The 13,582-nt window shown below is 38.3% G+C and overlaps 1 protein-coding gene across 1 annotated transcript; it reads right to left on the bottom strand.

Moving 5' to 3' along the window:
* On the bottom strand, positions 1–7,504 carry LOC112010933 (pumilio homolog 2). The gene is made up of 9 exons (XM_024043310.2): positions 6,288–7,504; positions 3,985–5,507; positions 3,756–3,897; positions 3,551–3,658; positions 2,932–3,144; positions 2,740–2,850; positions 1,835–2,029; positions 1,238–1,412; positions 1–476 (listed from the first exon to the last, which is right to left on the bottom strand). Exons 1-9 carry the CDS (start codon positions 6,939–6,941, stop codon positions 439–441), a joined length of 3,159 nt encoding a protein of 1,052 aa, XP_023899078.1. The 5' UTR covers positions 6,942–7,504; the 3' UTR covers positions 1–438.
* Positions 7,505–13,582: the final 6,078 nt, after the last annotated feature.

The raw sequence follows: 13,582 nt of genomic DNA, 5'->3' as shown, positions 1-13,582 counted from the left end.
TTGCATGAGAAAATTGTTCTTATAATCAAAGAAAAAACGTCAATAACCATACGTCAAAAATATCCCTGGCCTCAACCTAAACATAAACAGCTCTCCACATGGCAACATTTGTACAGTCGCGTTAACTTAAAATCTACCTCACCATTCAATAATTTTTACACCCTTAAAAAACTTGTATAGTCATTTTGTCTCCTCTGCAGGGGGGTCAGGTGCATTCAACATCTGAGCCTCGGCTTGCTTGATTTTATGTATATAAACCTTAAAACTACATAATGTACAGTTTTGCAGTACAAGCAACAACTTTATTTCCAATCAGCCCATACCTATCACAAAAGACAGGTAGAGTAGTAGTAGCTCTAGACATGGGGGGTGAAAGAGAGGAAAAGAGGAAGCTCACACTGGCCTCAGTTAGCTGTACAGAACTTTTTCCTACGCTGCCTAAGCAGGGTGTGGAGACTGAGCTGCAATTCTCCTTTCTGCAATCAATTTAATTGATTGGTTAGCAAGCTATTTCATTATGGAAGAATCCTAGCATCAACAGACAACAATCTTTTAAAGCAGATGATTATAAATAAATAGATAAAAGCTAAATGCAATATGACATTCATGTTGCATATATAACAACATTTGAAAGCCCATGTCTCTTTTGAAACTCAACGACACATAAATCATAATGATATAGCACAAAATTTAGGGGGTCAAACCACAAAAGAGTTAAGACATGCTCAATAAGTTGATTTCCTATATTAAACCGAGTAATCATTGGCATATCTACTGCAGTGAAACCTTGATCTCTTCTTGTTGGGTGGTAAATTCCAACGATGCATTTATACAAATGGTCCAATTAGAATGGAACCTTTTTTTTGGGGTCATAAAACTAATACAAGGCAGAAAATTTGTTCCCTACAGATAGAAAAGCTGGACATAAGAACGGATGTCTCTATACCTACATATCCAAGAAGTGAACCAATAGGAGTACAAAGAGGAACTATTGGTCTAAGAACCAGGGAGCATCATAAGAAACCTCAGCATGTGAGATCAGCAACGTAGCTCAAGAAAACACTTGTTACAGTTTGCTTACTGGGTGTGGAAAAAAATTATAGAAATTCTAACATGTACCTGTATGTACATACATGCAAGCCAACACAAATACATATAAAAGTATCTAAATCTACATACATGCATACATAGAAGTACAAACTCATATATATATAACAAGGGAAGAATGAATGAATACCCCCGGCAGCAACAAGTTTCTCTACACGTGCAACAATATGCTTTCCGTAAGTGTATTTTTTCAATGCACTCAAATGAACTTTAATACGTGAGAGGATCAGCTCACGCTGCTGGTCATCACAAGTCTCCAGAACTTTTTGAACAACGTAGTTTGCGAATTGATCTTTCATCATTGCCTGGATAATAAACAAAAGATAACAATAATGAAAAGACAACCAGTGTAAATGGCAAGCAACAGACCATAAAATAAAGATTAAGACAGGTAAGCCTGATAACTAGTTAACCATCATATCATGGCATCTACAGATCTATTTTTTGTCATCTCAAAAAGGTGTGAACCAAAGCTCAGAACTAAAATCTCTTGCTTCACATTCTATAAAATATCATCTTCTGGAATCCACAAGACTATAGAACAGTATCTTTTTGCAAGTTTACAGTGAAACTGCAGTTGCAGCTGCAAGAAGATCAGGTCCCACCACATTATCATTTTACATGTCAAAGGGCTTACATACCCTCTCTAAAAGCTCCCACATTTTGATTAGAAGACACTGAAGGCCAGGCCTACACAAAAACTCAATGTTTCAACGCTAAGGCATACCTGAAGCGGCTCATTTTCATCGGTAGAGCCAAGCATCTCATTCACTAGTAACAGGCGTTCAGAAGGACCACCAAAAGTCAAACACTTCTCCACAACATTGGAGGCAAACTTCTGCTGACTCATTTGAACTATCTTTCCAGCTAATTCTTTAATAATAGCAGAACGCTCATGAGGCTTTCCATGCTCCAGCACATGCTGTTAGAGAAACCAAAATTGCAAAAGATCAATTAAGGACACATCCCCAAATAATGAAATAGATTATATGAACTAACGAACTGAAGACACATTTAGAAGATCCAAAATTCAGAGCTGGGACTCGAAAGCAGCATTAATACAAAGAACATTTGAATTGTTCATTCATGAAATGAAACAAATGGAGCTGAAATCTGAGACACAAATGTAGATGACAATCAAACCTCTAAGAGCAGAGTTCCACATCAGAACTCTTCTATGCCAAACAATCAATGTTATTAGCACAGATTGTGGTTTCAAGTCCAATTGACACTAAAAGTAAAAGATGGGAAAGAGAACCATAACGTTTTTGAATAAAGAACAAGGAAGACTGAGAAGCAACAGTGTTAACTAACAGAGTAGAACTTTGGGAACATAAACTTTAATTTATAAGAATTAGAAAAATAAAGTACTGGAAAAGCATGCTGGCAGGCAGTGAAAAAGGAAATAACACACTTGAATGACCTAACAGTAGTTAGGATGGTGCTTAATAATAAGAACCAGGATTACCAAATCCAACCATATCAAGAAAGCCCGCATCCTGTTAAACACATGAATCCTATAGCCCAAAATACAAGACAGAACATGATATCATAATTTATATTGCCCTCATAATAATAACTACCACACATAAGGGTCCAAGCAGAAAGTATTCAGGAAAGATGATTATCAACCTGAACAACATAATTGCCATACTGATCTTGTGCCAACATGCTAACTGCACCTAAAATTTCATCCATAACTTTACTCTGCGTTTTTGGGTCGTTGCAGTGCTCTAGTACTCTCTGCAAGACAATGTCAGAGCATACAGTTCTTAACAGTTCAAACAAAATAATCAAAACTAGAACAGCAAAAATTTTCTCAACCTGTATAACCCGACAACCATATGGATGGGTGGAGAGGATGACAACTTGATCAAAAAATGTTGAGACAATAAAGTGTATAGCATCTTCAGGAACACATTCAATACATTTCTGGATGACATGGTTCCCATTCTGATCACGTACACAGCGCATGACATGACCTTCAAGCTCTTGGACCATTGTGATCTTCTGATCCAGATCAACAACTTCAATAGCCTGAACAGTTCAACAAAGCCCATTACTGCAACAACCTTCTTTGAGGAAGAAAAACTCATATTTTAGTCATTAGCCCTAAGAAAATTGGGAAAAGATACAGTTGTTATCAACATATACCCTAAATTTGTGTCAAAGTAACTATTTTTCATGCCTGACACAATAAAATAATTATACCATAATTTCAAAGATTCAATCTCTTAAATTGACCAGAAAATGGAGTCCACAGAAACAATCAGAAAAAATTATTATTCCCAAACTACCAGAACAAAATATTTCAGTCAAACCGAAGAAAGATGACAGAAAGTTTTAGCAGAACACTGCAGAGCATAAAAGATTGAGATCCATATATGAAAAATGCTGGGCACAAAATTAAAACATCAAAACATTGTTACAAAATAATTGATACCTTCTGGATCACTCGACAACCATACATTTGAAGGCTCAGTGTAAGTACATGGCTGAAAAGCTTGTTGGCCAATTCTCTTCTCTGGGATGGAAGTCCATGCTCAAAAAACTGCATTCAACAACTGTGTTAGTTAAAGCAAATACACTAGACTAGAGGGTATTGAAAACACAACTATAAATTGTTTGCAAAAAATAGTGCAGGTTACCTTCTGAACAACATAATTACCAAACACATCAGTCATTAAAGCAAGAGCTTGGGGCATGATTTCCTGATAAACCATGTTTTTTTCTTCTGTTGTGGCTGTTTCAAGTTTCTGTTGAATAAATCGGCTCCCATACTGATCCGCACTGCTCATAAAAGATGTAAAACCACAAAAATCAACTTTGGATGGTAATAAAATAATGGAGTACAACAAATCAACTAGTATTACATACCTGAATTCAACAACGTGACCAGCAATTTCAGAAAGTTCAAAACACTTAGTTTTATTGCTCTTAAACTCTTCTAAAAGTGAGGATGCAAAGCTTTCATCAATGTTAGCTGGATCCAGGTGCCAAGGCCCCATGATGCCCCCAGCTAAGTTCCTCATGCCAGTAGGAAGACGCATAGGACTTCCAGGCCCAACTGGAGAGTTTGGCATAACAGAACCTGCCATAGGACTTCCAGGATAAGACATGCCAACACCAAATGCAGGATTTCCATAATAACCATGATGATTAGAGACACCAGATTTACTTCCCAATGGAACACTGTACTGAGACTTCTGCGGGGATAGCATAGCCCCAATATAAGCTTTCTGCAGCTCGAGTAAATTCATGTATGAGTTACCTAAGTAGTTCCTATCCATAGATGGGTCATTAAGAGCAGCAAGCTGTGCAGCATAATCAGATGTCCTCAAGTACTGATACATAGGATCAACAAATGGCGCTTGAACAGCATTCCCTGCCATTTGGTTACCCATTCTACTAAGATTATGTACTTCAGATGCAGCAGCTCCAGAGGGCAAACCTCCTCCAAGAACTCTTGAGTCCATCCCAGGGGCGGCCATAGCAGAAGCTGCAGCAACATTTTCATACAAGGGTGGAAGATTACCAGTTCCAAGTTGGTTAGCCATCATGGACGCCAATGATGGATTTACAGAATAACCATAGTTAATAAATGACGAATTTGTACCCTCGACATGCTGATATGAAGCAGCCAATCCACCTCCACCATTAGTAGATCCTTTTAGGTACGAATTGCTAGAAGGAAGAGCAGATTTTTGCATTTCAACCTGCCTATCCGAGGAGGGGATTTTCAGGTCTGACCCACCCCCATTGCTCTTTCCCAAATCAGAGTAAGATACTTTAGCAGATTGAGGAACAGAAGGCATATGCAAATGCCCAGATTCTGACTTTTTAAGGTAAGAATGTTGCTTAATATGATTCTGACTCCCTTGCAGACCAAACAGATAATTTTGTTGACTCTCTACTTCCTGTTCAAGCTGTGATGGCAGATGATTTTCATCATCCAGCACACCATTTGTTGACAAGTTCATGCCAGATAAAGCAGCTACCAGATCTGCAGACTCATTAATGCCAGATGAGACACCATTAAATGAGTTTGGACTAGCAATGACTTTCTTTTCCGATGTGCCACCTCTGCCTCCTCCGATAGGAGTAAGGCAAGGGCTAGGAGCCCTAGCAACATGTTGGGGATCTGGAGTGGTACTTCTTGACAAGGAAGAACCTAGAACAGCAGCATAAGAATATGAAGAAGGAGGGCCCATATTTTGGACAGAAGATGAGCTCTGACCATTTGTACCAGATCGCAAAGCATCAGAATTTTTAAGTTCACCACGCAAATGAGCTAGCTCAGCTTCAGCAGATCCTAATGTCTCAACATTCTCATCAAAAGCATTACGACTGGCTGGACGAGAAGGATGCCCAGTGACAGGAGATGAACGCCCCATGTCATCCTGCACAGGTACTAATTCTTAATGCCATGGGAAGAAATTTGGGGGGAAGTCAAGAGAAAAAAATTTCAAACCAGGAATAGCAACTGCATCAATGTAAATGGTAGGCCAAATTTGATAATAGTAAGAAAGATAGACATGCAGACAAGACCAAAACTAAAAGCATATGTCTTCAGAACAAAACTAATGAAACACTAGTTAAACAACACTATAACAATAAACATGGACAAGAGAAAGGTCATATCTTCAACAACAGGAGATTAAAAGGTATTAATATAAAATTCACTAAAAAACAATCATATCAAAGATGAAGGATGACATTCTTTTGTAGATATGAAAGTGCAAAGTAATCAAAAGAGCGGCCAGCTTAAAAATTGGAACCTAATACTCACAAGCTTACCTAAGACAGACTAAAATAGGTGTAATGAGTTAAAAATAGACACCTAATATGAAATCATAAAAACTGGTGAGGATGAACATATGGCTCTACATATCACAAGAACTCAAGTCAGCGATGCAGACTGAGCAACCATTGGATATCAAAATCATATGATACCCTAATCAGTATTCATACTAATCCCAAAAACAAGGGATTCAACTTCTATGTAGACTGAATTAAACAAAAATGATATAGTCCAATCAAGAAAATAGCAAGAGAATAATCCGCAGGTGAAAACTACTTTGATAATCAATCAATAAATAACTGCACAAAAAAAAAATACCAACAAGCACAGTTCAAACAGAAACATTAACTTCTAAGCACAACCAAAGAAGGAAAATCACCTGAAAGATTTCAGCAAGGCTCTTTTGTTTGCTCCCCAGCCCTAAACCCGGCAAACCAATCAGTCCATCACCACCCCACTCAGCAGAACCACGGCCTTTGTCCGACTCAACCTCACTGTCTCCTCTCCTCGTGTTGAAGCCCGGTGGCATTGAAAACAAGGACCTACCGCTGCCACCATCATCGCCCCTATTTACTTTCCTCCTATCTCCAATCCCACCCAACACCGAACTCCCGCCTTTCAGCCTCTGCGTATACCTCCAGTCCTCCTTTGAAAGCAAAGGAGGCGGAAGCCGCGGATTCAGATTCACATTCGAGTAATAGTACGAAAGATAAGCTGGATCAGACCTAAGCTCCTCCTCAGACACAAAGCCATTCCCATTCTTACTTCCAGGAAACTCCGAAAACACGGCACCATCACCTCCCCCACCACCCCCGCCACCACCAAATAACCCACCAACAGCACTCAATGATCCCTCCACAGTTGGAGGAGCCGAGCCACTTCTATAAATATTAAGCTCACGCTCACGATCATCAGCCTCTTGCCTACTACGCTGTTGCTCACGTAGCAACATACCTATCTCCTTCTCCAACTCATCCCCAAACGAACCATCGTTACCTCCAAGCATTGGTCTTCTCCCCAATTCACTTAACATTCTTTCAAAACCTCAAATTGATCATCTCCGCCTAACACTCACTATTAACCAAAACTAATCAATACCCACTTCCTAAAACCGAAGGCTAAACCCTAAAACGCCCTCAAGATCAAAACTTTTCACACCAAAACTGATAAGCCCCCCTAAGCCCTATATATACAGCTCCAAGAATCCTAAACTTGCTTTCTTTAAACCTAATCAAACCCCAAAATTTTCAAAACCCATATACCCTTTACAAAGCATAATCAAAATCAAAAACTTACCCACCCCAGGAATCTGATCACTGAAAACAAATTTGATCTCCCACAACATGTTTTCATGGTTTCAGCAAAACAAAACAAATTGAAATCAAATTTAGAGAACCAAAAAAAGAACAGTGTGGAACCTGAGGAGTGGTTAAGAGAGATATATATATGACAAAGAGAGAGTAAGAAAGCAGTGAAGGCTGAGATCAATCAGGCGGCGATTGGCTCTTACAAGAACCCTTAGGGTTTTGTTCCGCGATTAAATACACTCATCCTACTAAATTCTTTTCCTTTTTTGGTTTTTCTTTTCTTTTTTTCTTTTTTTGTATATATCTCGATATTTTATTTTTAATAATTTTCCTAAAGATTAGAGTAATTGACCAAGTGATAACCGACTGTGAAAACAAATTTGATCTCCCACAACATGTTTTCATGGTTTCAGCAAAACAAAACAAATTGAAATCAAATTTAGAGAACCAAAAAAAGAACAGTGTGGAACCTGAGGAGTGGTTAAGAGAGATATATATATGACAAAGAGAGAGTAAGAAAGCAGTGAAGGCTGAGATCAATCAGGCGGCGATTGGCTCTTACAAGAACCCTTAGGGTTTTGTTCCGCGATTAAATACACTCATCCTACTAAATTCTTTTCCTTTTTTGGTTTTTCTTTTCTTTTTTTCTTTTTTTGTATATATCTCGATATTTTATTTTTAATAATTTTCCTAAAGATTAGAGTAATTGACCAAGTGATAACCGACTGCTGTAGGGATTTTTGTGAAGACTGAAATTGATGCTTTGGTTTTTTTTTTTTCCCTAGTGTTCCAAAACTGACACGTAAGTGCCTTAGATTCGGTGCGTTGAGAAGGGTTATTAATTACATAGTAAAAATGTGGAATTATAGGTAAAAAGTTTGTGTCACAACTCAATAATTCTAAAAAAAAGGAGAAATGATATGTCTACAACAATTTTACAAAATTTTTACAACAAATCTTAAGTGACAGGTTGTTACTGGTTGTTATTGTTGGGGCAAAAAAGTAATCTTAGTGTTAGTTTAAAATTTGAACCAATAACAACTAGCCACCTGTGATTTGTTGTAAAAATGTTGTAAAATTGTTGTAGACGTAGCATCTCTAAAAAAAAAAAAAACTCAATAATTTCTCAACTGCTCCACTTTGGTTGGTTTTAAATTTCATCTGTGGATGATTTCCGAGTCCTTTGCTTGTGTGGGGATATATTCAGGACAAAGTCTCTATGCCAACAGACATATCATGTCATCTATGTAACACCTTTGTAACAAGTAACATCACATGAGTGAATGTAATTCAATCCACATGATATTTATTTATTAGAATTTCTACAAGTGTGACTTAGGCATGTTTGTGACAAGGGGTAGGTAATTTTTATAGAACAAAATTTAGATACAATACTTAGATATTGTTCCTTAAATTTTCCTTTTAAAATTCAACTATGTGGCTTTTTTTCTCATAGAATGAAAGTATATTTTAGTTAAGTACAACCACATAGCTGAATCTTAAGAGAATAAACTTAAGGAACAACATATAAATACTGTACCTAAGTTTTGCTATTTTTTATATATACACCATCAATAGATTGAGTATGAGATTTGATCTTTGAATGTTTCCGTTGAAAATATTAGGAGATGTCAATTAAGATACAAGCCTTGACACAAGTGATAAGTTTATGAATTCTGTTTGTTTTAAAATAAAATATTTTCTTATTTTCAAACGTTTTTTTTACATGTATTTTATAAGTTAGGGAAGTGATCACAGAAGGCATGCTTTGGTGTGTGGGTGATGGTAAGAGTATCAAGATCTATGCAGATAGATGGCTAACTGGTACTAGTCCTTCAAAAATTATTTCTCCACAGGTGGACATGGCCGAAGAATGGACAGTTTCTCAGCTGTTGGATTCAGGTATAGGTGGCTGGAATCACCATCTAGTTGAGTCCTTATTTATTCCCTTTGAGGCATAATAGATTATGGGCATTCCATTATGCATGTCACGGCAAGAGGATTGTATTATTTGGCCAAGATGTAGCTCGGGGATATATTCAGTGAAAACGGGTTATCAAATGCTATGTGAGATGGAAAACAATGAGGGGGCCTCGGCTTCTTTGGTGGAAACATCTAGAAATTTTTGGGGGAGTATTTGGAAACTAGAGTTCCAAATAAGGTAAAAAATTTCCTGTAGCGTGCTTGTTCTGATGCCCTGCCCACAAAGGTAAGCTTGCAGAAAAGAAAAGTGTTGGATAAAACATTATGTAGTGAATGTCAGATTGCCCTTGAGGATTCTTTCCATGCCCTTGGGAGTTGCAAAGCCCTTCATCCCGTGTGGTTATCGAATTTTTCTTTGCTCCAAGGTCAGTATCCTCAACTGAGATCAGTTTCTGACTTGATGAGTGTTGTCCTTAAGGAATCGGCTATGCTAGATGTGTTTGCAATGGTAGCTTGGTCTGTGTGGTTTCGAAGAAATAAATTAAGATGTAATGAGCAAAGTTTGCCCATTCATAAGGTCTTTGAATCAACTTCTACATTGCCGTCCGAGTTCTAGTAGAAACTCCCTATTCATGGTCCAAAACCGAAGTTAGCCCCTGCTAGATGGAAGCCCCCAGCCCCAGGTGAGATGAAAGCAAACTTTGATGGCGCAATTTTTGCCGATTCAGGAGAAGCAAGAGTTGGTGTTGTTATCTGAAATGAAAATGGAGAAGTCATGGTAGCATATTATCTAAGAAAATTGCTCTCCCTTCATCAGTGGAAGTACTGGAAACGGTGGCAGCAAGAAGAGCTACTATGTTTGTAGTAGAGCTTGGTTTTCAACATGTTATTTTTGAAGGCGATGCTGCAGGTGTGATAAAAGCTTTGTCTATGAGGGATTTAGTTCTTGCACCAGCTAGTCACTTAGTTAAAGACTTCAGGTCTATAGTGGGCTCCTTAAGAACCTTCTCTCTCTCCCACACTAGAAGGCAAGGTAACAAGGTTGCACATGCCTTAGGAAGGAGAGCTAGATTTTCTTTTCCTTTGCAAGTTGGGATGGAGGAATGTTCCACCAAACATTTTACATTATAGGTATGTTTGGATACCGCATTTTTTGCTGAAAACTGAAGCTAAAAGCTAAAAACACTATAGCAAAATAATTTTAAAACATGAATAGTAGCAAAACAATGTAGCAAATAATCTGCTGTGAGTCTTCATTTGTTGGCTGAAACTGTTACAGTGTCATGGGTCCCAGTTTTAAAACGCAAAACGCTACAAACGTGCTAGGCAAATGCATGCTATGTTGTTGAAGATTTTCCAACTTAATAAATAAGCCCACTAGGTGTTGACTCTAAATTAAAAAAAAAAAAAAAAAAAGTGGTCAAACTTGTAAAATATTTTCCCTTAATCGTAAAATTCTTTATAAAAAGTTGTATAACGTTTTCCCTTTAAAATTTGGTAAAAAAAATTTCCAAAAACCTACAAGGCCTCCCCCTCCCCCCATATGGTGACTAGGTCATCAATTCGATGGTTGGGAAGGCAATCTAGTGGCCAAAGCCACCATTCCAGAAGTCATCAAGCTATCTTTCTAGTGGTAGTCATCGGCAATCTAGTGGCTAGAGTTGTCGTTTTGACAACCGGTGTGGCAATCTGATCACTAGAGATGTCGTTTCGACAGCTATCATTGGAACCACCATTTTGGCAATTTGGCACTAGTGGCTTCACACAAAAACATTTGAAAATGTTTTACATGTAAAATATTTTACTTTAAAAAAAATGGAGCAAAGTGAGCCTTAATGTCCTAGAATTATGTGTTGTTTTTTTCTTCTTTTAGGGGTAGAATTATTATTATTGTTATTATTATTATTATTATTTTATTACACAAAGTTTGAATGGGATTACATCATTTTTCTGTTAATTTTTCACTAGTATAATGATTTCAACTTGTAATAAAGTATTTTTTAAAACCATTTTTTTTGAAAAAAAAAAAATTAGAAAGAAGATTATTTGTCTATCACTTTACTCACATGTGATATGTTTTTAATCCCATTAAGAATATTTTTTTTGTTTCATATGATTTTTTTTTTTTTTAATTTACATATGACATATTATGTGTAAGGGTGTTAGGCCCAGTAGCCCATATTTATGTGTATATTGGGCTAAGGGCCTAATCCGAGGACATTAAACAATCCAAGGACGGGTAAACACCTTCATAAGGAATCGTGTTAGTAAGTGAAGAGGTGAAATCCGGTTAAGGACATCCAGAATGGTGGTCCGAGGAAGAATCTCTCCTCGGCTGAGCAAAGCGGAGGTCAAAAGGTGTGGTCAGCTATCAAGAGTAACATTCTGGATCATCCCACTAAAGAGGATAAGTATCCAAAAGAAGCAAGACGAAAGGAGGCAGTGAAATATTTTAAGGGAAAACTGCTGTCACCGCATTTAATCTCTCAGCTAACTCTCTGGTCGCATTAATGAAGAAGTGATACCTGAACAGTAACTTTCAGCCTTACAGCTACTACCTAAAGATTTTAGGAAGGTGCTGATGGGATAATGATCAACACCTACAATCTAATCTGCACGTGGAAGGTGGAGATGAAAGGGGAAGATAATAAAATGGAAGGGAGACTCTGAGAGTCGAGGATTGGAAAATTAAGAGAAAAACACTGTAGCAATCAAAAACTAAATCTGTAATCCAACTTGAGAGAAATCTACAAGAACTAATCTCCTCAGACTTTGCTGAGGACGATTTTCTTTAGTTTAAATCAGTCTATTTTCTTTTTCTTGTCATCTGAATCCATTTTACTTGTTATTCAACTTATTAAAGCTTAGTTTTTCAATGCATTCTCTACAAATTCATTGTATTGGACTTTTTGGGCCAAAGTTCGTTCATCATTTGGACTAGTGGGAAATTCTAGTGTGATAGTGAGTCTAACGTTCAACTATGGTAGGTTCAGGTCCGAACCAAGCAAAATCTATAGTGTCTCAACGTCAAGATCACTTTCGTGATCTTGAACAAAGAAGAGACCGGGAGGAAAGTGTGCACACTACCCATACTAGGAGCCAGTCTTGGAGTGGGAGCCGCGTCTTTCATGAGAAAAATGCTAGGGACATGCAGTTAGAGATTGATCATTTAAAGAGGAAGTTGTGCCACAAATGAAGAAGGCAAACTCCCTCCATTTCTAACTTCTCTTCTGACGATGAAGAGGATGGTAGTTATAGACGCAGATCAAGGACTCTTCCTAGTGAGTCTTTCTCGTATGATGAGGAATACCATCATGAGCGCAGAAACAGAAATTCATCTTCCAAAGACTTAGCGAATGATGCTATGAGTAAAGCACTTAATCAAATTTCCAAGTCACCCTTCACGCACAGAGTAAAGGGAGGAAGACTTTCTTGGTGGTTCACCCAGCCCACGTTCACCATGTATAATGGTCGAATAGATCTTTGGAGCATATGAGCCACTTTAAATAGAGAATGACTGTACACTCCAAGAATGAAGCTTTGATGTACAAGGTGTTCCCTTCCAGTTTAGGGCATGTGGCCATGAGGTGGTTTGATGGCCTAGATGCAAGTTCTATTGATTCCTTAAGGAGCTACCCAAGTGTTTGGGTCTCATTTTATCACATGTAGTAGAGTTCCTCGACCCTTGATTCCCTGTTATCTATGTCCATGCGAGAAGGGGAGACCTTAAAAATTACTCGGACAGATATTAGGAGATGTTTACGAGATTGATGGGGATTTTGATGATGTGGCTGTAAGGACCTTCAAGGTCGGCCTGCCCACTGGGCATGATTTAAGAAAATCCTTGACCAAGAAGCCAGTAAGGGGTGTGCGTCAGCTTATGGATCGTATTGATGAATACCAGAGGGTCGAGGAAGACCAACAACAAGGCAAGGAAAGGGTAAGGTTATCCCTCAAGAGATAAGGGATTTCAAGTCAAACTACTACAACAATAAAGACCCCGAAGGGATTTTGCTGGACAATCTGGGTCTACGACTCCTCAGGTGGTTAACACTGTATTCCAAGAACCAATGCATCAGTTCTTGGAGAAGATCAAGAACGAGTCATACTTCAAATGGCCAAACAAAATGGGAGAAGACCCCTTGAGGTGCAACTAGAGCCTTGATTGCCAATTCCACCAAGAATGGGGGCATACCATCGAGGACTACAGAACTCTGTGAAACCATCTGGAGCAACTGGTCAAAAAGGGAAGGTTACAGCAGTTTTTGTATCAACCCAACAAGTAGGGAGACCAATCAAGGTCAGGGACTAAGGGAAAGCTTCTTCAAGGCCCCTGTTAGGCACAATCAATGCCATCTTTGGTGCACCTGGGAAAACTGCTTCTTATCCTTCCAGGGTGATGTCTGTAGCTTGGCTACCAGCCGAGGACTCTAATTCTGAGTCG

This window comes from Quercus suber, unplaced genomic scaffold, assembly GCF_002906115.3.
Source record: "Quercus suber isolate HL8 unplaced genomic scaffold, Cork oak 2.0 scaffold_47, whole genome shotgun sequence".
Classification (NCBI taxonomy): Eukaryota; Viridiplantae; Streptophyta; class Magnoliopsida; order Fagales; family Fagaceae; genus Quercus; species Quercus suber.
This window is presented reverse-complemented; position numbering and strand designations above follow the sequence as displayed.

Excerpts from the sequence above, each read along its gene's own strand:
- LOC112010933 (XM_024043310.2), bottom strand. The coding sequence starts at position 6,941 with ATGTTAAGTGAATTGGGGAGAAGACCAATGCTTGGAGGTAACGATGGT. Across the intron at positions 2,851-2,931 it reads ATGGTTGTCGGGTTATACAG|AGAGTACTAGAGCACTGCAA; the intron begins GTTGAGAAAATT and ends ATTGTCTTGCAG. Across the intron at positions 2,030-2,739 it reads ATGGCAATTATGTTGTTCAG|CATGTGCTGGAGCATGGAAA; the intron begins GTTGATAATCAT and ends TTTCTCTAACAG.